At 49.1% G+C, this 25245-nt stretch overlaps 1 protein-coding gene across 3 annotated transcripts in view; it reads left to right on the top strand.

The window, feature by feature from the left end:
- SKI (SKI proto-oncogene) overlaps positions 1-25245 on the top strand; it is a 135793-nt gene that overhangs the window by 96748 nt on the left and 13800 nt on the right. For all 3 annotated transcript variants that reach the window (XM_083802333.1, XM_083802334.1, XM_083802332.1), the window contains 2 exons: positions 24191-24316; positions 24814-24929. In XM_083802333.1, the coding sequence (XP_083658459.1) occupies positions 24191-24316; positions 24814-24929 (242 nt within the window). The remainder of the gene's footprint in view (positions 1-24190; positions 24317-24813; positions 24930-25245) is intronic.

Raw genomic sequence — 25245 nt, 5'->3', positions numbered from 1 at the left:
GGGGGTTCTTGCATTTGGATCGGATCCAGCATTCCCTGTGCTGCAAAGCTCCTGCTGGCTTCTCACTGACTTTTCACTCTAAAATTTAAAAACAAAACAAACAAGCAAAACCTACAAAAAGCAGCAAAAAGTACAGCAGACTTGAAATATTTCGGTTGATTCCATGTTGAAATTGACGTTTAAAACTTCAGGTGGCTTTCCAAACGCTCTCTTCTGTTCTTCCCACTGTCTTGTAGCACTGCCTGGATCCTTGTGTGTTCCCTGAGGTTTTCCTCCGCAGCGCAGCACGAACCGCTCAGGTGATCGCAGTTTGGGCAGTCAGTATCAGTGGGCAGTCCCTTCTGCGAAGTTTTCAGTAAAAGTTAGAAAACTTCCCAGGCTAAGGATTTCTGATGACCCTGTCAAGCCATATTCTGAAGCTTGCATTAAATGCTAAGCCCGTGCTTTATTTCTAGCCGAATTTTTCTGGTGGAAAGAGATGTGAACATCGCTGAGGCTGAGGGAGCCTGGGACAGGTGTGTACCAGAAGAAGCAGATTTTCACCAGTGGTAACAAAAATCACAGCAGAAACAGTGCTGGTATCTTTGCAGAGTGGGGTTGGAAAACAACTTAGAATGCAGGCCTGGTTGCATCCTTAACGCTGGAGCTGCTTTCAAGCAGCTCTGTAATTTGGAATGTGAGTGACGTCAGTTCTTCTGGCCATCTGGTTAGAAAATCTAGTTGTAACTGAAAATATCCAGCCCTTTTTTCTCCATTGCTAGGTGGTGACTACACACTTATGTAATTTAACAGCTCAAATTCTTTTCCATTCTGGTGATCTCTTCACAAAGGCATAACGGCGTGGATGCTACCGAAAGGATATCAGCAACCTGTTCGGTTTGCATTAGCGATTTGCTGGCTAACGGGAACTTCAATTCAGTGGAAAGTACACGGCTGGGGGTTGGAAGATGCGATTCTGTTGTTGTGGTACGAGCTCGGTATGCGACCTTGGACAAGTACATCCCCATTTCTCTACCTCGGTTTCCCCACTTATTACGCAGTGGCAGCGACACTTCCTATCTCAGAGGCATTGTTAGGGGCTGAGTCACGCTGTGGAGTGCTTAGAAAGGCAGCGAGGTATTGTTGTAATTACTGCCCGCAGAGTTCTGCTCATTCCCTACTTTTTGATTTTCCTTTTTTTTTTTTTGGGTGGCACATCCAACCCCCCCCCAACGCCGATCTTTAAGGACTTTCAGAGCCTGCTCCTCCTGCAGAGGTTGTGCGCTGTGAAATCCTAAGATGTGTATTGCTGAAAAACATGCATGAAAATGCACTCACTGTTAGCATATGAAAAATAAAGGGAGGAAGAGCTGTCAGCCACTTTGTAAAGCCTTTTTAACAGCGAAACTCAAAAGAGCCCAAGAACAGGTTGTAAACAAAGAGGCTGTAAGTATAGCCATGCTACCTTAATATTCCTACAAAACATTCCTTTTTCATGTACTTAGGATCCTAGTGAATGAACTTCCCAAGCAGAATAACCACCACAGCCCGTGTTGCATTTCTGCGTTTAATGTTTCCTCTAATTCTTGATGGAAAAGTGAAGTCTTTTTGTCTTATTGATCCCTGATGGCAGCGGAGAACCCGGCATCCCCTTCTGCCCCCCGGCCCCAGCCCAGCCATCTAGCTGAAATGCCAGATGCTTGGTAGTGACCATGGGAAGAGAACTGATATCACAAGGGAAAAGTGTGATGGAGAATTTGTTACAGAGAAGCGGAAGGTTTAGGATCTGAATCAAAAAATGGGCTTTTTGTTTTCTGTGTATTCTCTTCATATTTCCAATTTTAGTTGGAAAGGAAGGAACGAGTCCATTTTATTAGTCCAAAGCAGCGTGAGAAGGGGACAGCATTAAAAAATGAACGATAAATAAAAGAAAAACCAACTTGCTTGGTAGAAGTGAGAAATGATCGCACTGTTCCGCCCCCTCCCCTTTTTTAAAAGCACCAAACCCTTTCTGTTCGGGTGGAAGGATTTCACGAGGAGGAGCGAGCGGCGTGTAGAAGCCGTCAGCAGACCTGGGTGGTCACCAGATCTACCAAGGAGCAGCAGGCGCACAAACACATGAAGGCAGGTAAAGGGCATTTCAACTTGCCATACATGTAAAAGGCTTCGATCCAGTGGTGAAGGGAAAGCTGCAGCCCTGAAGGGAGAGCTACCCAAAGTTTCCTGTGGCTTTACAGGAATATTGTGTCTGTTGCTCCCATACTTGCGTAAGTGCCAGCGCTCCTCTGCTCCTAACAAATAAATTAGAAGGCTCCGTTGTCAGTGCATAGACAGCAGAAACTCATGGCCCTAAGGAATATTAGGGTAGGTATGAAATGCCTCATTTGTGTAATATTAAAAACATTAGCTACACAGCAATCATTTTTTCCCTCATGAAAGCTTCTCCCCACGTCACACGCAGAAGCAAACCTTAAATAACCGTTCAGCTGGCCATAGCGCCTAGTACGTGGAACAATAAACCTTTGCATTGCATCTCTTGTTACAGCGCACCATTTCTGGGCGTTAATACCGAGCTGGAACTCCGAGCTTACATTTATTCTCCTAAAGCACTTCAGTACCACACTAGAAAGAGTGATTTCATATCAGGGGGAAAAAAGGAGTGGGAATTACTCAGTGGTTAGGTTTAATTGTTCTGAATCCTTACAGCGTTTCATGAGAGAATGTACCGAGGAGATGTGCAATGGTGGGAAATGTGATGGAAAGGTATAATTTGACCACCTACCACTAGCAGCTGAAAAGTAATTCTAAGGGCTGCATGCCTATCAGGATTAATCACTAGTTCATTATTGAAAATACCTTCTCTTTCACTCCTGCAATCCTTCCTGACGGGCTCTAGGCATCCAGAGGTGTTTGTTAGAGGTAAATAGGAGTTACAGCCCCGCTCCGCCTGTGACGCGCACAAGAGCACCTTTTGTTTGGTGCAGTTTTGGAGTCTTTTGCTGTGGAAATCGCCTTTGTAGGAGAAAGGGGAAAAGGGCTGAAGGGCGAGCCCCACCCATGGCAGAGCAGCACCGCATCCCGAGACGGTTTATGGCCCCGTGTCTGGTCATTTACCTCCAGCTGAACTCTGGCGATGGACGTGGCCAAGTGTTTCATTTGGACAAGAAAAAAGGAGCATTATTGAAAGGGACTGACCTTTCCATCACCCTTCGCTGTCGTCATGGTGCTTTTATAGCATTTCTCTCTACCAGCCCCTTCCCTTTTCTAAACCACAATAATTCCCCTCCTCCTCGCAGTCCCTCCTCCCAGGAGACTTGGTGGTTTCTCTTTATTTTCACAGACACCTGCACTGCTGCTTTTTTTTTTAATTCCCCCCTCCCCTAAAATCCTGCGAGCCTCTGGCAGGAGCTAAAATAATCAGCTTTGGTCTATCAGCAAGGCTCGGAGACGCCGGCTTCCCCTCTCCGCTGGGTCTATACGCAGGGCTTAGGGGAGAGCAGGACCCGATGAGCCTGGGAGTTGATGTCTTTGCTCCCGGAGCAGAGCCCCTGAGGCTGCCTCGGTGGCACTGGTGCTGCTGCAGGAGCATTTGGTTTAAGGGCAGAATGGCTTTCAGGTCGTGGAGCAGGGAGCCGGGCACCCCTCCTCTGATCTCAACCCCTTTTGGTAGCGGGAAGTAATGCTGGTGAGCCCAGCAATCCTTTCCGAATTGCCTGTTAACTGCACGGGGGCACGAGGCTGTCGGCGCAGCCGTAGGGATGCAGGCAGAGCAGAGCTGCGAGCGAGGGGGGGAGAGCGTGTGGCCAGGGGAGATGCGATCGTCATCCGGAGTGAAGAGCCCGAGCTGAAAATGAGATCGCTCCTTCTCCTTCAGCAAGTAACAAATGGAGTTTTGTCGGTGCAGCGGTAACAGGGAAAATTGCAATTTGCTGTATTTCATTTTTATTTTCTTTACAGAAATTCCCAGCCAACCAAGAGATGGAGTAGCTACTGTTTAAAATTGCAGATTTTCAACATATTTGGAAAGATGGTGTGTTTCTGTGAGTTTGTATTGATATGCACAAAGTGCGCAAACGGTGTAGGGCAGCTTGTTTGTCCTTTTCAGGGGAAACAGAGGCGCACGGGGCGGGATGCCTTGCCTCAGGGAGATGCTGGGGGTTGTTCTGTGTTCTTCGTGCAGCCATTTTACCTGTCCTGCTTCGGTGCGTGAGGCAAGTCAGGAGCGTGTGTGCCTCTGCTCTGGCTGGGTCTGCTCACCTTCCCTCCCTCCCTGGTTGAACACGGACACAACAGGAAGGTGTGCACGCCTAGAGGCTTTGCGTCCTGCTTTCTATCAGTGTCCATTGAGCATTCAAAGCACAGATAACAGATTTTGGAGAGCTAGCCTTCCTCGATGCAGCCCTTGCAGGTTGAACTGGCGCTTCTGCCAGCTGTGGTGCCCAGTCCAGGCGAGCAGGGTGCTGGGTGAGCCCAGGACGTGGGAGCTCAAATTCAGCCTGGCTTTGTGGCTGCGTGGTGTGGGCAGCGTGGCACTTCTCTGCTGGATCCTCGAGTCAGTTCAGGGTGGAATTGGAACTTGTGGTTCACGCAGGACTCGAGCCAAGCACGGGCTCAGAGCCGTGGACCCTTAAATACTGATCAAATGTTTCTGCCTGTGAACCTGGCATACCTGTGGTGAAGGAAAACATGCAAGGAAAGCATCATTCCTGCGGGATGAAGGCATCGTTCCCGTGCGTTCCTTGCACAGATTCATCTCTGCGTGCCTGGAGATGTGAAAACCGGATTTTGCCCCCAGCTTCTAATGAACATTAGAAGTCATTAGGATACTGCTGTTATTAATACTCAGCTGACAGTCCTGCATAAAGCCTGCTTGAGCATTTGAAACGTCTCTATTTAAAACCGAGTACGATGCTGGGGCGGTAAGAAGGGGTTAATTTTGTTTAGTCTCGGGTTAAACCTTGCCTGGTCGGACAGCCACGTCCTTGCCCAGGCTGCGTGTCTGCTATTTTTATTTTGCACCTCTGCAAATTTTAATCTTTGTAGTAATCATACTTAGCAGGTGTGAGGCTTGAATATAAGCCAATAAAAAGAAGAAAGAAGACACGCTGCTGCCAGGTTATTCCACCAGCCATGGAGCTGGCTTATTGATGAATGTTGGGCTGCAAGCCAAGTTTCCCTCGCCTCTGAAAGACTGGGGGGGAAGAGAGGTGGTGCTTGCACGGCGCGAGAAAGAGCCAGACAGAGAAATTGATTGTTACTTTAATGTGATCTGACATAAGGGAAAGTGGAAATAGAGGACAGAGCAAAACTGCAGCCTCAGCACTGCACTGGAAGCGCTTTGACTCTGCGGAGCGCGGTGGTGCTCCCTTTCTCTCCCGGAGAGCAATCTGCAGGATCCTTTCTGGGGAGCCAGAGAACAAGGGAGCGAGTGTGCGTGTACGGCTGCGCTGTGTCCTCGTGCCAGACAGCCCTGCCGGGGTTGTCTGTGCAGAGGTGACGTGAGGCGGGCTGCGGAGCTGCAGCCTCCTCTGTAAACACTGCAGGCTGGCTGGAAGCACAGCTCGAGCAGGTGAAGCGAGGCAGGCGTGTAGCTGGAGTGGTAAAAACCTTCAGAGCCGGGTACCCCGCCTGTGTCTGCTGAACCGCTTCTGCACACGGATAACTTGGTCTAGTTGTGGTCTGCATTTTGGGGCAGGTTCAGGCACTCACAGGCAACACCTTTCTGCCGCAGGAAGGGGTTGCCACTCGCCGTCTGGTCGCTGCCCCAAGGGCTTCCTGTATGTGGGGAGAAATGTGCATCGTTTTCTTTGCCGTTCTGAGCGAGAAAGTTATTTGTGTCATAGGTAAAAATGAAATGGCAAGAAGAGAGCCATTCGTTAAAGTCCTTCTTGTAGCTTCAGTGTTTCATATGGAGCAGAAAGTACTACAAAAAATACATCAGATGTGAGGTTTTGCCTCAATAAGATGTTATCAAATCTCCGCTCTTCAGTTTAATACCGTTCCCCCCTTGTCCTATCACTATCTGCCCATATAAAAAGTCACTTTCCATCTTTTTTTAAAAGCCTCTTTCAAGTACTCGAAGGCCACAACGAGGTCTCCCCGGAGCCTTCTCGTCTCCAGGCTGAGCATCCCCAGCTCGCAGCCTCTCTGCGTACGTTCAGCCAGCAGTCCCACCCTTTGTAGCCATTGGGGCGCTCTTCTTGCCCTAAAGCAGCTGAACAACCCGTTCTCCCAACATCAGAAGTGGGAAGGGGTCTCTCTTCCTTCAAATTCTCGAGTTTCTCTGTGAAAACAAGAAATGGTAGTTGGAGCTCTCCACGAGAAGGGCATGTGTTGTTTGCGTTAACTAGAACGAGATGGAAATAGCTAGAACTAGAGAACTTTGCACAAAACCCAGGTGTGTGATCCCAGATTTAAACAACAAGCACGACTGGTTTAATTCCGCGGATCTTAAAGTTAAGCAGTTTGCACTTCTTTATTCAGTGTCCCTGCTCACTCCTAGCCATGCTTGGAGACCACTTTGTCAGCCCTTGTTAGGAAGTTTGGGCTTAGACCGATGTAAAAAGTAAAGAAATAGACTATAAAAAGAGTAAAGTTGAGGTTTCTATTTTTTTTCCAGCTTTAATACTAAATATAATAAAAAGGGGAAGAAAGAAAACATCCACGTGAACGCCTTCCCACCCATCCTAAGGCTACCCCCACTTGCACTCCACCTGGGTCCCGATAGCTCTTAGGATACTGCTAGCAGCACATGATTTCAGTATCGAATCCTATTAGTCATGACCCAAATCAGCTCTAAAATGGTTAACCACATAGAAGGGGAGTGGGAGTAGAGTGTCAAGAATAGCTTGGAAGAAGATGTTATCCCACGTACCAAGCAGGAGTTGGTATCTCAAAGGTGTCACAGTGATGGAAGTGAGGAGAGGACTGAGCCGCCAAGCAGGCTCACCAAACAAATACTGACTGCCAGCGGAGCCTGCGCTCCCCCATCGGTGCTTTTGAAAACATCGCTTGTGCGCCCGATGCAGGTCTTCCACCAGGTCCAGGAGAAGCTGTTGGTGCTCTGCATCTTTGAAAATAAGACCCACCGAGCCTGCAGTGATTCCTGGTGGTTGGAGCACAGCCTTGGGAGCCAGAACGCAGCAGCCTTCATCCTGAGCTCTGGCGTTCACCGGAGTGAGTCACTTGGCCTGCTTTTGTTGTGCAGAGTGAGGCTGGGAGCAGGGCTGGTGTGCTGGGTGGCGCAGCGTGTTGGCTCTCCGTGCAGGTCATGGCTGAAGCTGCTGTCAAGTAAGGTCTGATTTCTGAAATTAGTTGCCACCAAAAAAAAACATTTTTGGCCTTAATGTTTGTGATCGCTCTGTGCGGGGCTGTGGAAATGCTGCTCCATTTACATTTTTTATTCTGTTTCTCACCACTCTGAACATGCTATCGTGCTGTCTTTGGATGGATGAAAAGAACCACAGACCTACAACGTAGCAAGTGGAAAACTGTAGGAAAGAATGTCAGGAGCCCTGACGGGCTGAGGTAGCTGTGCTGGAAGCTCGCAGTGGATGTGTTGGAGTAAAGTGAGTGTCAGAAAACCCACCTTCAGGGACGTCTTGATGGTGCTAATGCATTCACATTAAGTACAGCCCTTAATTCATTTGCATATTTTAGTCTCTTGGTACTTACCCGTAGTTTTACAGCTTATCCAGGGGAAAGGCACCCCAGAAGGTAGCAAATCTTGGAGATATTTTTTACATTTCCGACAGACAGATACTACATCACTTAGGATTTTAAAGGGGAGTGGGGGAAAGCTTAACATTACAGCTATCCCTTTAAGGGTTGTGGTTATAGTCCAGGTTTTAATCGCTACTTTGACCTGATTAAATCCTCAGCCACGGAGAAATCAGCTTAGAGAAACATGTCTGCTGTTGAACAGCAGCAGTTCAAAAAAAACAAACCAAGCCAAATACCATTAGAAAAAAAATAAAAGGTTTAGCTCTCACAAATAGTATGGTGATGCTGTAAATCACATAGCGCTGCTCTGCAACGGGATATTTCAAGTTTATTGATGGTGAATATCCAGGATGGAAATCACCTAACTGTAATGTGGTTTCATCTCCTGCGCAACCAGATTAAGCCTGTCCCAAGGATAAAATGAAAACTTCTGGATTTTGTTGGGCTTTTATTCTCATGCCTTCTGCCTCTTAATATGGTGTCAGGAATCAGGTACGTGTAGGATGAAAGGGGAGGAGTTATTTGCCTGGGAGTTGGGGATCAAATGAATTTTTAATCTTTCAATCCATCTGCCCTCTTATTAAACTCTCAGTCTTCTTCCAAGACGTTATTCAAATCCATGCGTGGGTCTCTTTACCAACATTAGAACACAAGAAGCATCCCATTAAACAATTCCGATGGCACCCAACAAAAACCCTTAATCTGTGGTTCAATATTAAAGCTGTATGGAGGAGGAGAAAAAAAAGGTGGAGAAAAAAAAACACTTCAAAAACAGAAATGTTTTTTCTCTGATTGTAGTTTTACCCTAGTACTGCTCGCAGTGTAGCATCCAGCAGGGTTGGTGTTCATCCTTACATCCACAGGCAAGGAAGTTCTACCGCTGGCTGCTAATCCTAAATTAAAGTTCATAATTTTTTTATTATTTTTGTTTCACCCGGTCTTTTGAGTCTCTCCTGTGAGAGACGGGATGAGAACCACGTTTTGCCGCAGCACCCCAAACAAACCAGGTTTGGGCCATTTTTGTTCACTGAATGCTGTGAACCAAGCATGCTGTGAGCCCTCGGGATCTGTTCAGCTGAATTACGCGGTGTACAGCCAGGTGACCGGCTGCACTAGCCTTTCTCTCCCCTCTGAAGTTTCTCTGAGGTAACTGGTGCCGCAGCAGTGATTTGGGTGGCTTCACTGGCCGTCACCTGCAGCTCAGCATTTGCTCCTGCCTAGGAGAGAAACTCAACAAAGCCGGGGGCTGTGAAAGCCAAATTTCAAGGGACTGTGTCCCCGTCTCGAGCTGAGCTCTGCTGAAGAGCCTAAAGCCTCGCCGACCTGCTGAAGGCACTGGCGAGGTGCCTGCCAGCCGCGCGGTGTGGGGAGGTGGGGGTCTCGCTTTTTTAGTTATGAAGTTGCAGGGGAGAAAAGGCACGGACAAAGCCAAAGCCCAGATCTGCCTAGAACACAGCTCGACAGCTATTCTGGGAAGACAACAGCTAACAAAAGACATGAGAAGGGCAAGCAGACAGAGGGCCCCAACCTATTGTTTTCCTTCTTCATTCCAAATAATGATGACTTCCCTGACCTCCTGGCTTGTTCCCTCCAATGAGGATTTCAGGACAGCTGCTACCCTGAACAGCTGAGCCAGACGTTATTTGCCTGGCTTCCCGCAGTTCCTTCCTCCCACTTCAGCAGCAGCAGTGGAAACGATAAACTTCTCTCCCACAAAATTAATCCCTATTCCTTGATAAAAGTTTGGGATTCTGTTCTGGATTTTAAATAATTTTCCTTCCCCCCTTCTGAAATTCGCTGTTTTCTCTCTGTTATGCAGGGACTTTGTTCCATTTGCAGGATTTTGCTTCTGTACAGTAACGGCTCAGCCTGTTTCTCGTGGAAGTTAGCTGAACTTGGCCTTGCAGAGAACAGGGTTAGCAGGTCGTTGCAGAGAGCTACACGGAGGTGGTGAATTCGCAGCCTCGTTCAGTTCTTTTCCCCCTTAAGCAAAAGCCTCACCATGGTGGTTGGGAGAACCTGAGCAAAATTTCTTGGAAAGCAACCCTCGAGCCCCATGCATGGGAGAGCTTAGATGGCTAGGAATTATTGTTGCTCTGATGCGATCGAGGCCTTTGAAGCTTTTGGCTGTTGCAGCAAGTAAGTTCAGTTTTGTGTCTACTTGCAGGTGATGATTTTTGCTCCCATTGTCAGCCAGCAAGGTTCTCCTGGAGATGAACTTTTATATTTCTCAGCCTCAGTAGCGTTTCTGTAGGTGAAATGTCAACTTCCCTCTGATTCACACTCTCTAAGCTGAATTTACACCGTGGGCAGCACAGTGCATTTATCCCAGCAGGCTGTTACTTTGTTCCTTGGGGAGACAAAAATCTGCCCTGTCTGCAGCCAGCCCTCCCCCAGAGCCATCTCGGCTGCTTGTGCTCAGTCTCCGGATGGCACGTTACCTCCTCAGGCCTGATCCTGCCGCGCTGGTGCCCTGCACCAGGTGATGCTTCTCAGCCAGCCAGCCACACGCCTCGCCCCATGGCAGTGAGCGGTGTAAGGGTGCATTGCTCTGCTCCAGGGTGGGCTGCGGGCTCCTACGGACGTAGGGGTATTCTGCTAAGCCTCCAGGGGAACCTGCTCTGGTTAGGTTCCTTCTCGGGAATGGGGAACAGAGGGGTCCTTAATATGGGGTGAGTAAAGATTTGGGATTGGAACTGGTGACCTAGTTTCTTGGTTAACTAGTGGATAAAATCGATACAAAGCCTTTGCCTGCATCTGAACCATGACTTGGTCTGTTCAGGCTCCTCTTTTTATACTGGGCTGTGCAAGTGGAAGGGTGGCCAATCTAGCTCCGTCGTCGTCTTTCATGTTTGAGTTGTGCTTTTTTTTCTTTTGGTGTTTGACTGCAACAAGTGTGTAACTGAGCGGCTACACTCCCAGCACACGGGTCTGATCATCCTTCTGCTCCTGCTGATGGTACTGTGCCTGCTTTCACGGAGCAAGGGCCTGACTCAGTCTTCCTCGCGACCCAAGACTTCTGGGTCAGGTATTTATTGCTAATTTATACCATGACTTTGACACAAATGTAGCATGCTTTTACTCTGCCCAGAATGTAGCAGGCCACAAATGGCTGCTTACGTAAGGTTTTCTTCTTTTTGGCTAGGCTGGATTGAGGCTTCAAAGTTTCAGACAAAAGAAAAAAATAAAGACCGAGACTTTGAAGCCGTCACGGTACCAGGGCTGAATTTCAATTCTGTGTTGATTCCCATGATGTGTTTGATGACTTGTCAGAGACTTGTGATAGCATTATTCCCCAACAAGGGCAGACTTAGACAGTTACCTTGGAAATCTTGCTTACTTTGCAGTTTGTAAGTCAGTCCTTTTGGTGATAGGAGAGAAAACTCCATCCCGTGGTTAAGAAAAGGAAAACAGGGGAAGGGAGGTTGGTGTTTGTAGCTCCAGACCTTCTCTCAACTCCTTTCTTTGTGTTTCTGGTCTCAGGCTGCAGTCCAGGCTCCGTGGTGGTTTGTAATTAAACCCCAATTTTGAAGGTTCTGTGGAGTCCTCGATGCCTACCAGGTCAAACTGAGTCTGGTTTCTATCACGGAATATTTCGGTTCAGTTGCCCCTTGAGGAAGTATGGGAACAGACAGTCCATTCATATTGAACAGATGACCGAGGTTTAAAAACCCTTTTTGTCTATTAAGCTACGGCTAAGATATTATGAAAACTGCTTAATAATGTTCCCTAACATTTATACCACACTATTTTCTTACTTTAATTTTCCAGGCAATTAAAAATAATTGAAAGTTAGTGCCAAAGCCCCTGAAGATATACTTTTTGTTTCAAATAAGCTTATTTTCATACTTGTGAGGTCACCAGATATTTATTTGACCGTCTTTATAGGGGTCGGGCCCATTACACACACAGAAGAGGGATGTGGAATAGAACTCACATTGTAACACCAAAGTGAGAAGTAAGAGGAAAAAAACGTGCTTGTCATGCCCGGTGGGTGTTCGTGTTTAGTACTGGGGTACAACAAACCCAGCTCGTTGTACGTGTACCAACTGAGCCCTAAATTCCACAATTCACTTAAACACTTAAAATTAAATTTGTGTTTAAAGCCCATTAAACTGAAGTAGGTATGAACAAAAGCCTGGTTGCGTTGTCGGATCTGGGGGATGAATAGGGCGGTGACCCCTTCGCTCCGCTGCGGGAAGCCCAGGCTGGCAGCAGCGTGCCCCAGCGGCCCCGTCGGGGTGCACGTCCCGTTGGAACGCCCCCGCGAGCCTCTGTAGTGAGAGAGCAGGGACAGAAAGCAGGAATTGCACCGGTGGACGCAGCCCGTCCGGAGTCAGACCTCTCTAATCTCCCGTCCTATTAATAGAGTTGTAGCAGACACAACCCATGTGGCTGCGCAGTCACGCTGCACTGCAATATTGCTTAGCCAGTTCTCCCCCTAAAGGCTTAAAATCTGTCACGTTACACAAGAGCTGAAAGCCTTCTTGTGGTGCCCCAGATTCTCCCCTCCTGTCCATCCCGTTCCCCTTCCATTTTCCCCTTCTAATTATCTTCTACTGCCTCATTTGATTATACAAAATTAGGGTTTTGAGATCAGGTGTATCCAGCTCCACATATTTGCATACGTGCTGGGGGTGTTTCCTGTTAGATCTCTTATCTGAAGTCAAAAGGTGAGTTCATCTTGGAATAGACCGAAAATGGGTGGGCTTTTTGTCGATGTGTTGCATATTGAATGAGACAATTTGCTCACGGCTTCCCCTGCCTCACTGGTGTGCGCGTCAGGTGTCCGTAGCATTTTGCTCAGTTACTCCGCTTGGTGGTGGTTGGTACCAGCCCTGTTAAAAGACAGAGGTCTTTTCCAAAGCGTGTCAGTCCCGCGTGGTGAACGTCCCAGCTGAAACGACGCCTGTTGAGGTCTGTCACCCCCTGGAACAGGGCAGGTTCTCCCGAAGCGAGCCCTCCTGGCAGGGGAGGAGCGACGTGCGGCGGGGATTTGCTGAACGAGGACAGGTCTCCTCTCCCCCAGCCCTCCTGCCCCATGTCTTCCCTCCTAACTCGCCCCCCGACTCTGCATCTGGAGCAAAGAGCGCGTGATGCTCGTTTGGCGAGGCAGCCAAAGCAGCTTTGGAAGCCTAACACTGTAATTGGTTGTCTGCCGTCATCCGCGGCGCTCTGGGGAGGTTTCAGAAGTAATAACTGTTACTTAAAGTGGATGAGCTTCTTGTGGCTTTCCTAGAATTGTAGAGCACGTTATTGTCGGGGACTTAAGGAAGCATCTGCGTGTCTGGAGCTTTCAAAACATTCTGTAAGCAAAGAATTAAGTTTTTTCCCATCTTCTATATATGGCTGGTGAGAAGATACTCCTCAAAAACGGTGTTTTTATAGAAATGGCCTGTCTTGACAGCAATGATATGAGGAGAGAAACCTCCCGTTGATGATACTGAATGCACTCAGTGTCTAACCCACCTAAACCCATCTGCACCTAAAACATCTCTAGCTGTATGGTCACTGCTGAGCTCCTTCAGTCATGTCTGTACGTCTTCTTCTGGTGAAGACTGCAGGTAGCAGTCCCCATGGGAACCGGTGAGCTAACGGGCGCCTCGCACCGCTTGTTCACCAGGACCAGAGGCTTCCATTGCACTTCTCCTTAAGCTGCGTCGGATCTGGAACTATCAGTCCCTGATCTGGGAGTGTTTGAGCTCCTGGCGGTTGTTTCCCTGGGCCTTGCTGTGCCTCGACTTGGAAGCAAAGAACCTGGCTCCCAGGCCCGTGGTGAGACACACGGATCGTCTCTTCCACGGTCGTGTCAAGCGTTCCTGAAGTCACCCCGAGTAGATTAAATCCAAGTGAAAAAGAGATGTACGCAGCCCTGGGGCAGCGCCGCCTCTCCGCAGCCCAGGGGATCCCAGTTGTTGCAGAGCTTTAACACTAGCGTGCTGCTGGTTACCGAGATGGCCCCGGAACCGGCGTGCATCTGCTGACAAACGGCGTCTTCCTGAGGTCGCAGAAGGGTGGGGATGTAGAGCAGGTTGTCGGAGGGGCCCTATAAATAACCCCGAGGAAGCGTGGGTCGCTGTGCAGACAAGTGGGGTTGTATTTGCCACGCTCCGCTGGCTCTTCTGCCTTTGAAGTAATTCATCGTGACGTGTCAGACTGCCGGCCCTGGCGCAGGCTGGCAAGTGGCCCAGCTCCGCTGCCCTCTCCCCTGGGCGTCACGTGCCGGCGCACATGTGCCAGGCTTTGCCACGGGCCGGGAGGAGAAGCAGCCTGCCGCGAGTCCCTGCTGAGGTGGTGGGATGCGAGGGCCTGATTCTGCCCTGAATTGTGAGAGCGTGCTGTAAAATACACGCTGCCTACTGACTCTGCCATTATGATTATTTTTCTTTCCCTCCCGTAATTATTCTGATTTAAGACTAAACACAGACCTTAGAGCTTTGCCTCAGAGAATGCACACAGGCAGTTAAAAATACAAAATGATTCAAGGAGCTGTAGTTCTGGCAGCTCTCCATAAAGTTGATCCTTACAATCCTGCCTTATTTCTGCCTGATGCTCAGTGCCGTACGAGGGGTTTTCAGTTCACGTCCGAGCGCCCGGTGAAGTTCTGGCACAGAAGGCTGCGGGGGGACCCAGCCGGAGCGTAACCGCAGCGGTGAAATACCGTGCCATGGGCCTGGCCGTGCACCCCGTGAGCATGGCCTGTGCTCGGGAAGGGTGGCACAGGGGGAGAGGTGAGTGAAGGGCAGATGAACCCGAGAAGAAGAAGTGCTCAAGAGCAAGGAGGTCTCTGCGGACAAATACCGTCCTTGTAATTAACTAAAAGGAGGAATGCGAACCGCGGGGTGCTGGGAGCTTTGTAGGGGCATCACCGCGTTGAGTCAGAGGCCGGCTGTGTGCCGCAGGGAGCTCTGCAGGCCCCAGGGAGCTGGGGAGGAACCCAAACCAGGGCGCCCTGGAGCTGCCGCTGCTGGCCCCGTACCTGGGGAGAGCTTGGCCCCATGCAGAGCCCTCGAACCCTCTGCAGGGTTCCCAAACTGCCCCATCGCTGGGGGCCTTCGTGCATTCGTTGGTGTTGGAGGAAGATCGCCGTGCCTGGTAGAGTCGATACTAGTGGAAACCACAAGGGGAATATTTGCCCTTTTATGTAACATTTGAAATTAAAATGAGATTCTTGGCTGGCAGAGTGGACATGTCTCCACAGTACAGGAACCGAAGCCTTGGAGAGAGCGTGCAGCTGGAACTTACGTGCAGTTACGGCGAGAGCTCCTGGGTTCGTTTCAAAGAAAATGCGAGGAGAAAATATCCACAAAGGGCTTTTTAACGTCCAGAACCATGACCCCGCAAACAATTCAGCGAGGATCAGGCAAAGCAGATCTGTTCGCAGAGGAAATTTTGATTTTCCTTGATGAATCTGGTGGCAGAACTTCCCTCCGCTTCCCTTGCAGCGGGGGCCGAGCCCTCGGTTCCCTCCAGCTGCCAAACCTGCCTTGTTTGCCTCGCACCCCCGTGCCTGTGTGTGCGCAGGCACACATGCCTGCTTAATTTGTTTTTCTCAGTCAGTCGCACCCCCCTTCCTTCGGCCTGCCACGGCATCGCAGCGTTCCCAGCCGGCTGCTGCCAACACAAACGGCCGGGGGAAGAGGGGCCCTTTTCCTTCGCCGTCCCCTGACCTGCTTTGCGCTGGGCTCCACCACTGGCTCGACTCAACCAGCGGGAAGCGGGAGCTGGTTTTTTTTTTTTGTTTTGTTTTGTTTTGTTTTGTTTTGTTTGAAACCACAGGGCAGGGAATTCGTTTCAAGCCATAACTTTTAGTTTCCACTGGAAGGGCAAAACAAACTCGTAGCCAGTGGAAAAGAGGCTCCCAGTTGCTTCACCCAGAGCCAAAACCCAAGTACATCGCTTAGCAAATAAGCAGCTATCTTTTCAGATGTCTCTTAAAAAAACACGAAGAAAAAGAAAGAGGGAAAGAAAATCAGAGGAGAACTTTATTCAGCAGCTAACTGCTGCTGTGCAGATAGCAGGCAGCCGCAGCCACGCCTGGCTTTGACGTTGCCGCTGGCCCCGTGTGGCGCGCGTCGGCTCTCCGTCCTCACCCCTCGCGGAGAGGCCCCAGCGAGAGCAGTCGGAGATGCAGGATCACTTGGGGTGGGAGATCCTGTTTTTGTTGAGCAACTCGTGAAAGTTCCTAGACTTCTGAGGCTAAAGGAATGGCCGTTAAAAATGTGATGTCTGTGGAGCTGGAAACTTCTACGGCTGAACAACCCGTGCGGTCCCTACAGCCATGGTGCAGGGAGCTGTGCTTTCTGAACACGGTTGCGTGGCACGGAGGATGTCCTCTGGTTTCTTCTTCTCTGCCTTCCCGACCCCCCAAAACTACCCTTCCACCTATCGCTCAGTTACATGGAATTTGCCTCCTACTTTGTTTGACTGTCAGGCCTGAGATACTCGATGATTTCCCATCAAACCGTAAGAAGCAGAAAATGAAGAGAAACAGCCAGTTTTGCGGGGTGTCTGTCCTGTGGCTCCTGAGTAACAGCCCAAGGGTACTCGGCTTAATTTATGGGGACACAAATGATGCAGGCCACAGAGCCTAGAGCATAACCGAGCGCATTGTTGGAGCCTCCAATGGAGCATATTGTTTGTAGACAGCGCGCAGCGGTGTCGTCATCCTGGCCACGTGTTGTTGGGACGAGGGGGCTGTGCAGAGCTGGCTCCGAGCGCACTGCAGGCGGTGGGGTTTGGGGTGCTGGGAGGCTGGGGTTGGCGGCCGGGTTTAGGTTGGGTGGATCTATATCAAAGAATAATAACAAAGAGTAATTGTTGTGATCAGGAATTAAGCAGCTAATCGAAGTGGCTCAGCATTTTTCTCAGCACAAGTTTCCAGTAGCCCTAGCTGTGTCCTCCTGCTCCCCTTCCTGCCTCCCTGATACTGCAGGCAGGGAAAAGTTGGCGAGTTGCAGGAAGTGCACAGTGGCCCGAAAGAATCCCAGAAGGCTTACTGATCCTTCTGAAGTAGAGAAGTGTTGATGTTATTTGCATTTTCTCCCTCCATTTCAAAATTGAGTTTCAGGAATTGGTGTTTTCTTGGGGCATTGTTTCTGGCCTTTTAATACCATGACTTAGAGAAATGCATTAATTTTTGCTCCTCCTTAGGGTATGTGCAGTCATCAAATAGCACCTGACCCAACTTTTATAGTAAGATAAATACAAGGGGAGAAATGTTTAGACAAAAGAGAAAACTTTTTTTTTTCTTTCTTAATGCTTTGAAAATGGCTGGTGACTTAAGCCAGGGGCTATGTAGAAGTGTTCTAGAAAATCACAACTTCCTATACCCCTGTATGTCTGTAAGGCCACCTCTTTCCGTAGCACTTTGTCGGAGACGGCGCAGCAGTTGCCTTCAGCTGGCTGTCGTGCAGTAAAAGCCAGCTTTTGCACAAGCAGAACATCTCCCTCCAGGAGAGGCACGGCGAGGCCACGACGGCTCGGCGATGGGAGTGCGGAGCAGGTTGGTTGCAGCCGGGGGGTTCCCAGCAGGGTCCCCCGCACAGAGCTGGGGGACACGCCGGCAGCCGGCGCGTCTGCTCTAAAGGCAGGAACAAAAGCAAATCCTTCCCGTGGGCGTACGCTCGCCAGTGACGGGGTAAAATGGGTGCTTGTGCTTCCACCAGAGCAGTGAAACATGGGAAGATGGAAAGCTCCCTGGTCGTGCTGCCTGGGCTGCTGCCCAGCAAAACCACAGTTGGGAAAAAAAAGGAAAATAAAACAAACGCTACATACACTTCTAGGACTGACACTGCAGTGGGGTAGGCTTTTTCTGTCTTAAAAACATGCAGTAGACGAGCAGTAAATCTTCTTACGGCTCCATAGAACAGCATTATTTTTAGCTTTTTTATTACTGAGACAGCTATCAATCTGTAGCTGATTTTTCTTTAATCCATGTGAAAGTGCAGTGCTGATAAAGACGTCTGATGCGTTAGCAATCATTTCTGGGCCAAGGCACAAAGAGGCTTTGGGAAGCAGGTGTTCTCACCACCACTTGGTGTGCTCGTGGAGGCTTAGAGGATGCAGATCAAGGGCTCTTCTCCATATTTCAGATACCTCTGGTTTTGTTTTTTAGTTTGATTTTGACTAGAAATCTGAAAGAAGTCTCGGGACAAACGAGATAAGCGCAGAGCTCTCGCAGCTCTGCGTGATTCAGCCTCTTCCTAGATAGACCCAGGCCTGCAGTTCATAGAAGCTGCACGTGGAGAATTCCAGCGGCAGTTCCCAGGCTCAGGATTTGTCATCTCAGCAACCCGTAGAAGCACCTTTGAATACTTTTCACTGGTAAAGGTACGTTTCTTCTGAAATGCCGTGCCACAAGGCTGTGCAACGTACAGTCATCGCTGCACCAGCAGGAGCCTGTGCCAGGCTCAGGGAGCTGAAGAAAGGAACGGGATGGTAGGACTGGAGGAAGAGGGACCACACAGTGCCATGGCTTCCCTGTGCTTACAAGCAGACTTTGCAGCCTTTTCTTCCAAGTCAGAGCAGAAGAAAAACCTCATGGCCCCCTGTAAGATGGCTAAGTAACAGTACCCATTTTATTCCTACGGGTCAGCTGAGCGTAAGTAACTGGGCCATGGTCACACCAGTGACCAAGTGAAGCCACTTGGAATAGCACCTGAAAGTCCTGCCTTTCCGTTCCCGTTTTGTTAGCCAGTGTGCTCTTCACGGAGCAGGAACTCAGATACTCCGATTTCTCAGCAGTGATCTAAGCAAGTATTACCTGGAGACTTTCCTAGGGCTCCGCAGGCATTACCAGTGGCATGAACTGGAGAGATCGGGATAATTGCCTGGGTTCACTTTTCACTGCTGGGTAAGGAAAGCCATGGTCTTGCGTCTGCCTTGCCACTGGCTGTAGGACAGTTGCTGTGCCAGGTGTTTGCCAAACACCAAGTTCCTTTGGGGAAAAATATGAGCGGAGGTGGTGCAGGGCTAGTTTGTAACAGGAAAAACACATTAAACAGCAACCAGATAATTTTTAAACAGAGGCTCACAAAGCCAGTGGGAGGACCCGGCTCACCCAGTGGACCCGAAATGAACCTCGAATGCAGACCAGGTCAGTGGGGTGCTGAGCCACTGCAGCACCAGCTGGGTAGCTGCTTCAGCACCGAGTGCCAGCGTGGGCATTAGATGCTGGTGGTAAAATGTGCTCACCGCCAGCTCCGCTCTTTCATTTTTTGTGTATTTTTATCTCGGGATGTCTGACACGTTTTGAACCCGAGCAGTCTATCTCTGGGGTTTCTCCATGCTCGTATCAGACGGGCGTCTGGTCTTGTGGTTTGTGCCCCTAATGAGAAAGCTGCTTAATTTTCACACCCAGACGGAGTATTAGATGAGACAGGAAACCCCACCCTTTCTCATGGTATAACTGAACTCAGCTGTTTGCATGAGCTAGCAGCAAGAAAGATAGCTCGAGCAAAACGCTGCTGTGCTGTCTGTAGGTTTAGAGCCCGTTTTTTATTTTGCCTGTTCTGGTTTTACATGCTTTTTTAGCTGCAGTTTTCAATGGAGACATTTCTGATTTACACCAGAGGATGAAATTGAGTTCTTCAGCTTTCCACTATTTCCAAAATGTGTTTAGAGACAGAAATTCAGAGTTTTAGGTATCGGGGTAGCTTGGAGGACATTAAACCAATCGGGAGGATAAACAAACCTTTCTAAGGATGCCACGTAGGACGCCGTGACTTGTGCTGGTGTGGGAACCACCTTTCCAGCCCCTCTCTAAACGGAGGGGACTGGGCCAGGGCACAGGTCCCAGCCTTCGCCCCGCATTGGCACGGAGCACACTCGGTGTCTGTGCAGGGGGGAATCGCGGCGGCACAGTGCGGGTCTCAGCACCTGCTCCTGGTCCCCAGGGCACGGCAGCGCTGAATTCGGAGAGCAGAAGCCTGGCGTTCTTCTTCCACTCATTCCCGTCACCACACACAGCAGAAATGCGTTCACACCTAGCCTCGGAAAGGTTACGCACACAGATAAACGTGCGCCGTTCCTCCCCGTCCTCACAGCTCTGTGTTTTCAATTAGGTTCTGGAATTTGATGCCAAACGTAGTCCCAGCTCTGGTGAGGTTTTATCCCCAGAGGACAGATCAGAAGGTGGAGCACGGACTTCTTGTCTGAAGTTACATTTCTAAGCTAAGTTCCCCAGGCAAGTCAGCCTCTTCAGCATTTTCACCTCTTTTCACCTCGTCTTTTCCCTCCTTAACAAGGCAGAAGCTTCACCACCGCAGGGCCCTTGGTGTTCTGTGAGCGGTCCCATTGGCTTCGCCATTTTGCAGGACTGGGCCTGTGCTTGGCCTCCTTCCCAGAGGGAGCACTGTCCTGGTTGTAGTGGTCTTAGCTTATCCCCTAGTGGATAGCTGCTCACATCACAGAGCGCCCCGAAGGTGCGGCAGGCGCTGGGTGGGTGCAGCAGAGCGGAGAGGAAGGAGCGAAGGGCTCAAGGCACCTCGTCAGCCCAGCGTAGTGGTGGAAATAAGGTAGGGAAAAGAGGCAAATTATTTCAGAAAACATAGTTTGGTAGATCCTCAGGCTTCAAGGATAATATCTATGAGCAGTCCTAAATCACAAAGTTAAAGGATTTCTTCTGGTCTCATCTTCCATTCTCTGCCATGAGAAGCGACTCTCACCTCCATGCCCCGTGCTGACCTGGTGCTGCAGGGCCGGGCTGTCTGAGAAGTAGAGGGCCAAAAATCCTTTCCACTGGTCTCATGCTCTGTTACTGTACTGCTGGACTGAACCGGGAAATTTGATCCGACATGTCAAATGTGGCCCTGGTTGGCTAGAGGCCAAATTAGGCTGCTTAGTCTCAGTTTGTCTTAAAAGGGCTGACATGAAAGTTCACGTGCCAAAATTTCCCTTTGGAACGTACTTTGAGATTCCTTTTTAAGGAACGTTATAAATCTTTCTATGTATGTTTTTTCCCTCAAATATCAATTGCTTTAGAAAACAACAGTCCAAAAGCTTAAGTAAATGCTTCGCATAATATTTCTGGGCCCGCTTTGTGTCATGAAGTTTCTTACATCTGTGGATTTGAGAAAATGTGTATTAACAAACCGCTTTGCCAAGTGCAAAGCCTATTTGATAACAAGTCATTAAGTTGCCTGCAGTGGAAGAAAAACTGAGGAAGAAATGAGGAAATATTTATTCCAGTCTTGTAGGGTTTGGGTTGAAGTTTTTGATAAGTCATGTATGAAGAGATGGCAAAAAAGTTGCATCAGATTTTCTGTATTTCTTTTGCGACTTCATATATTCCAATATTTGGCAAAGAGAGAAAATGAAATAAAATCATCCACGCTGGAGCCAGTACCGAGGTTTGCTGGCTGCTGGGGCTGGGATGGAAGTGTCAGAGTGGGGTTTGTTGTTTGTTGCTGCCTGGGGTCTAACCCGGATGGGATGTAATCAGTGAGTCGGAGAGACGTGTTCAGGATGCGGTCTTGTGCCTCCCCTCGCTATCTCCTGTAGACAATTTAATTCTGTCTTTTCCAGGGGTGCAGTACAGTACAGCTCTGACCTGCTTTTGGTGTTCGTAGGTGGAGTTTTTGATGAGTTCATGATGCAGCCATGGCATTTCTGGGGAGAGGGGCAGAAGCGTTTTCAGTGGGAGGGGATGTCCAAGCCGACAGGAACACACCGGAGCAGTGACTCGCCGGATGACTACGGGCTGTAGCCAGACACCTTCCAGTTCAGGAGTTTCTGAGATACCCTTCATTTTTTGACACATAGTGACATGTATTCTCTGAGGGTTTCACAGACCAGGTGGGAAAACTTGTGGTACTGCTGCATGTCTGCATTGTTACAATGGGACCCAGAAGTCGTCTCGTACGTGGGGGTGTTGATGAGCACGTAGTAAGAGGCAGTCCGTGCCGCGAGCAGCAGAGATCTGTGTAAACAAAATGGGAGAGGGATGGAAAGAAAACTGGCCAAGGTCATCCCAGCAATTCACGAATTATGTTGGCAGCAGTCCTTCGAGTCCAGCTGAAGTGCTTTACCCCTGTAGACAGCACCGGTCCGTTAGGAATGCTCGAGTGCTATGGTGGGAGATGACTTTAAGGTACAAAACCTGCGTGCCGCAGTCAGCACCTGTTCTCTCTCCCCCTTTGTTCACCTTATTTCCATCTCTTTGTGGGGAAGGAAAAACCATTTTCCCCCCATGCACACATCTTGCTTACTGCTTGTTTTCTTGCAGCATCTCGTGTTTTCAGGTCAGTCCTGGCTCCTGGCAACGAAAGGTTGAGCATCTTTCCCTTGTCTACTGGTGGGTTTTGTGCTCAGAGCCCTCCTGAGCCTGGGATGTCGGCCTCGTTTCAGGGAAAAGAAGGGGGACAGTGGAGAAAGCTGGAGAGGAGACTCGACTTCTTTAAAAGTGCAAATGAGATCATTCTTGTTAAACCTCTCCCCCAGCCCTTTCAGAACCGGGCACTCTGCTTTCCTCTCCCAAGGCTGCTTGGTTTTGCACTTGACCCGGGGTGCGGGTCCGGCTCTTGCTGGGCGCGTGGTGCTGGAGGGGCAGCGCCGGGGCGGCTGCTCCGCAGGCGATGCTGCTCGGGGTAGGAAGGGGTCTCCACGCTGAGCCTTGCCACCTGCTGCCTTTTTCATTCCAAGCCCCTTCCTCCCCACCCTCCGCCCAGGCTCCCCTCCCCACACTGCTCACCATCCCCAGTGGATAGGGCTGGGATCAGGAGTCACTTGCCAAATACTTTTCTCATGCTGTCACTAATTCTGCACAGACAGCATCTCTGAAAGCAAAACCAAATCTTTTCCAATGCATTGTCCTGCGATTTCTACAAAAAGCGTTTAGAAATGCCTTGTCTTGGTTGGGTCGGATGGGAGGTACCACGCCATAGCCAGTACCAGCGTCAACCCCAAGAAAGCCCGAGGCTGTGCCGGAGGAATCCTCTGCAAATCCACCGAGGCTGGCATTTGGCACTGGTACGGGCTAATTTTGTACTTGCGGTTACACATATACACACCCATGTCATACTATTTCATCTGCTACATATGGAAAGCTGCCCCAAGCTCCAGAGTGCCAGGGAATGTTGTACTAAAGCCTCCAGCCTTGGTTTGATTCTGTTACTATGCACATGGGGCTGGAGGAGCCCTAAGAGCGCCGCGTGCTGCCAGAGGAGCTGGCGTTGGCTGGATATTCGCGCTCGTGCCCTGCCTCCACGCGAGCAGCAGGCTGTTCTTGGACAGGTCATCATTTCCTGCTAATTAAGGTGTGCAGAAGGGATGGTGTTGCTCTAGTTACCTAGCTGTTGGCTTTGCCTGGAAGTCAGCTGGGAGTCTGGATAAGCGCAATTTAGCAATACTGCTTTCGGTTCCTCGTGTATGCTTCAGGTAAAGTCCCTGAGATCTCGACTTTCAGAAGTGAATAACCGTTCGCTGAAGCAGTCTCAGTTCCCAGTTCAGATGCCCTGAAGGGGGCTGATTTTCAGAACACAAGACACAGGCAAGTGAGATCCTTTCTTTCACTGACAGATACACCTCCTTTTGAAGCATTTCAGCTCTCAAAATGTTGCCATTCAGGTGTGTCTGCAAAACAGGCATAAATACTTGCCCACCAAATCACAGTGAGCGATGGGGTTGTACAATGGAGCGCGGAGACGAGCTGTTCCTAGTGCTTGCAGCGTGGTTCCGCCACCTGACTTAGAACCAGGCTGATGGAAACAGAGCGAGCTCAGAACTGCGAAAAAGACAGAAGAAGGAAGAGGAACGGAGGTGGCACGTTGCGCTTGTTGTTGGCAGAGTAAGGTCCAGAACCTTCTCCCTCCCTGCCGACAGACGTGTTTGTACTGGCAGGGCTTCAAGCTGGTATCCCCAGCGCACCAGTTAAACCAGTAGTTACCAATTTTTTTGTAAGCCACGCTGGGACTATAGGAATTTTATTCCTTCACAGTGTTGAAGGAAAGGCGTTTTGCTTGCCAAAGGGCTTTCTTATGCTTGGGGATGATTTATGGGCCAAGCTGAGCCACTTGTGGAAAAGGCAAAGCAGCTCTTGGCAGCACCCCCAGAATCCACTGCAGCTGTGGGGTAGTGAAGTCATCGGCATAACAACCACTGCAAACAGAATAACAAAGTCTGTTCTGTTCTCGTTTAAAATAATCTTTCCAGTTCAGCAACCACATTAAAACTTACCTTTCTGCATACAAAAATAATAAAAGTCAGATACTTCTCTGCAACATGGTGTGAATGTCTCACTTATATTTCTCCCTGTCACTCCTGCACCACCTACACATTATCTGGGTGTTTTAAATGAAGGAATGAAACCACGTTGTGTCATAGTTTGTGCCTCTCCCGTCTTTACTCTTTTGTTGTTCCTTAGGTTTAAAAATGCAGAAAAAAGTGCAATGATTCTTACTTTTAAATATAAAATTTGCTTTTGCTTTATAGCCTGTTTCTAGGCTGATTGCAAAATGACTAATTACATCTGATTCTTTCTTTGTTTCAGGTCCCTTCAGATCCTCCTGCTTCCAAAAAAACCAAAATAGATGACTCTGCTTCCCAAACTTCAGCTTCTACTGAGAAGGAGAAACAGTCCAGTTGGTTACGGTCCTTATCCAGTTCATCTAACAAGGTGATTGCTGAGTATTTTGTAATCAAAAGAGAGATCAAATTCCCATATAGCATCCCTCTACTAAAACCAGAAGAGAAAATGTGAGAAAGACCTCGCCCAGCTTTTCTAAATTAACAACATTTCTGTCCTTTTCCTAGTAAGCATAAAGTTAGGCGGTCCTCCCAATTTCCTTGCCATCTTCCAGCGTTCACTGCCCTTGATTGTGATGATGATGTAAGCAATTCCTCCATGCCTTTGAGGTACAAGAATCCTGAAAGACTCAGGAGCCTCGTGTGGTCTCTGCACACCACAGATAACTTGATGGCAAACTAAAAAAAGTGGGGTAACGTTGGTACAGTCACCTCTTCAGTAGAGCCCCCTAAGCAAGTAGGTCTTAGCCAGCAGGGAAGCAGTTTTAGGGGTAACGAAATGTGGCCTTAATAACTAATGCTCCTTTGCGATTAATACTTTTAAAAGAATGTTTGTATTTACTCATTTTTCTTTCTCCTCCTTCTCAGAGCATTGGCTGTGTCCACCCCCGTCAGCGTCTCTCAGCTTTCCGGCCCTGGTCCCCTGCTGTATCAGCAAATGAGAAAGAGCTCTCGAGCCATCTTCCTGCGTTGATCCGTGACAGGTAAGGAGACACAAACTGAAGGAGGGATGGGGTTAGCAACTGTGGAGATCCATTTGAGAGCAAGTTGCTTTATGTTTGGTGCCTCGCACTGTTACTGCTGGCTTTGTAATTCAGTCAGTCCACTGGTATCAGAATAAAAAGCGTTTGCAGCTGCAGTGTTTTAATTAGCAGGAGGGAAGGAAAAATAGGAATTGGTATTCTGTGCATTTATTAAATAGGTTTTCTTTGGTGAAATGTGCCATGAAGGTCTGAAATGAAGGTTGCTTCTACGAACTTTTGATAATATTGATAATGGGGTTGTCATCAGAATTTCTCA

This window comes from Anser anser, assembly GCF_964211835.1.
Source record: "Anser anser genome assembly, chromosome: 17".
In the NCBI taxonomy this organism is placed as follows: domain Eukaryota; kingdom Metazoa; phylum Chordata; class Aves; order Anseriformes; family Anatidae; genus Anser; species Anser anser.
The sequence above is the reverse complement of the archived record's forward strand: the minus strand, read 5'-3'. Positions and strand labels throughout refer to the sequence as shown.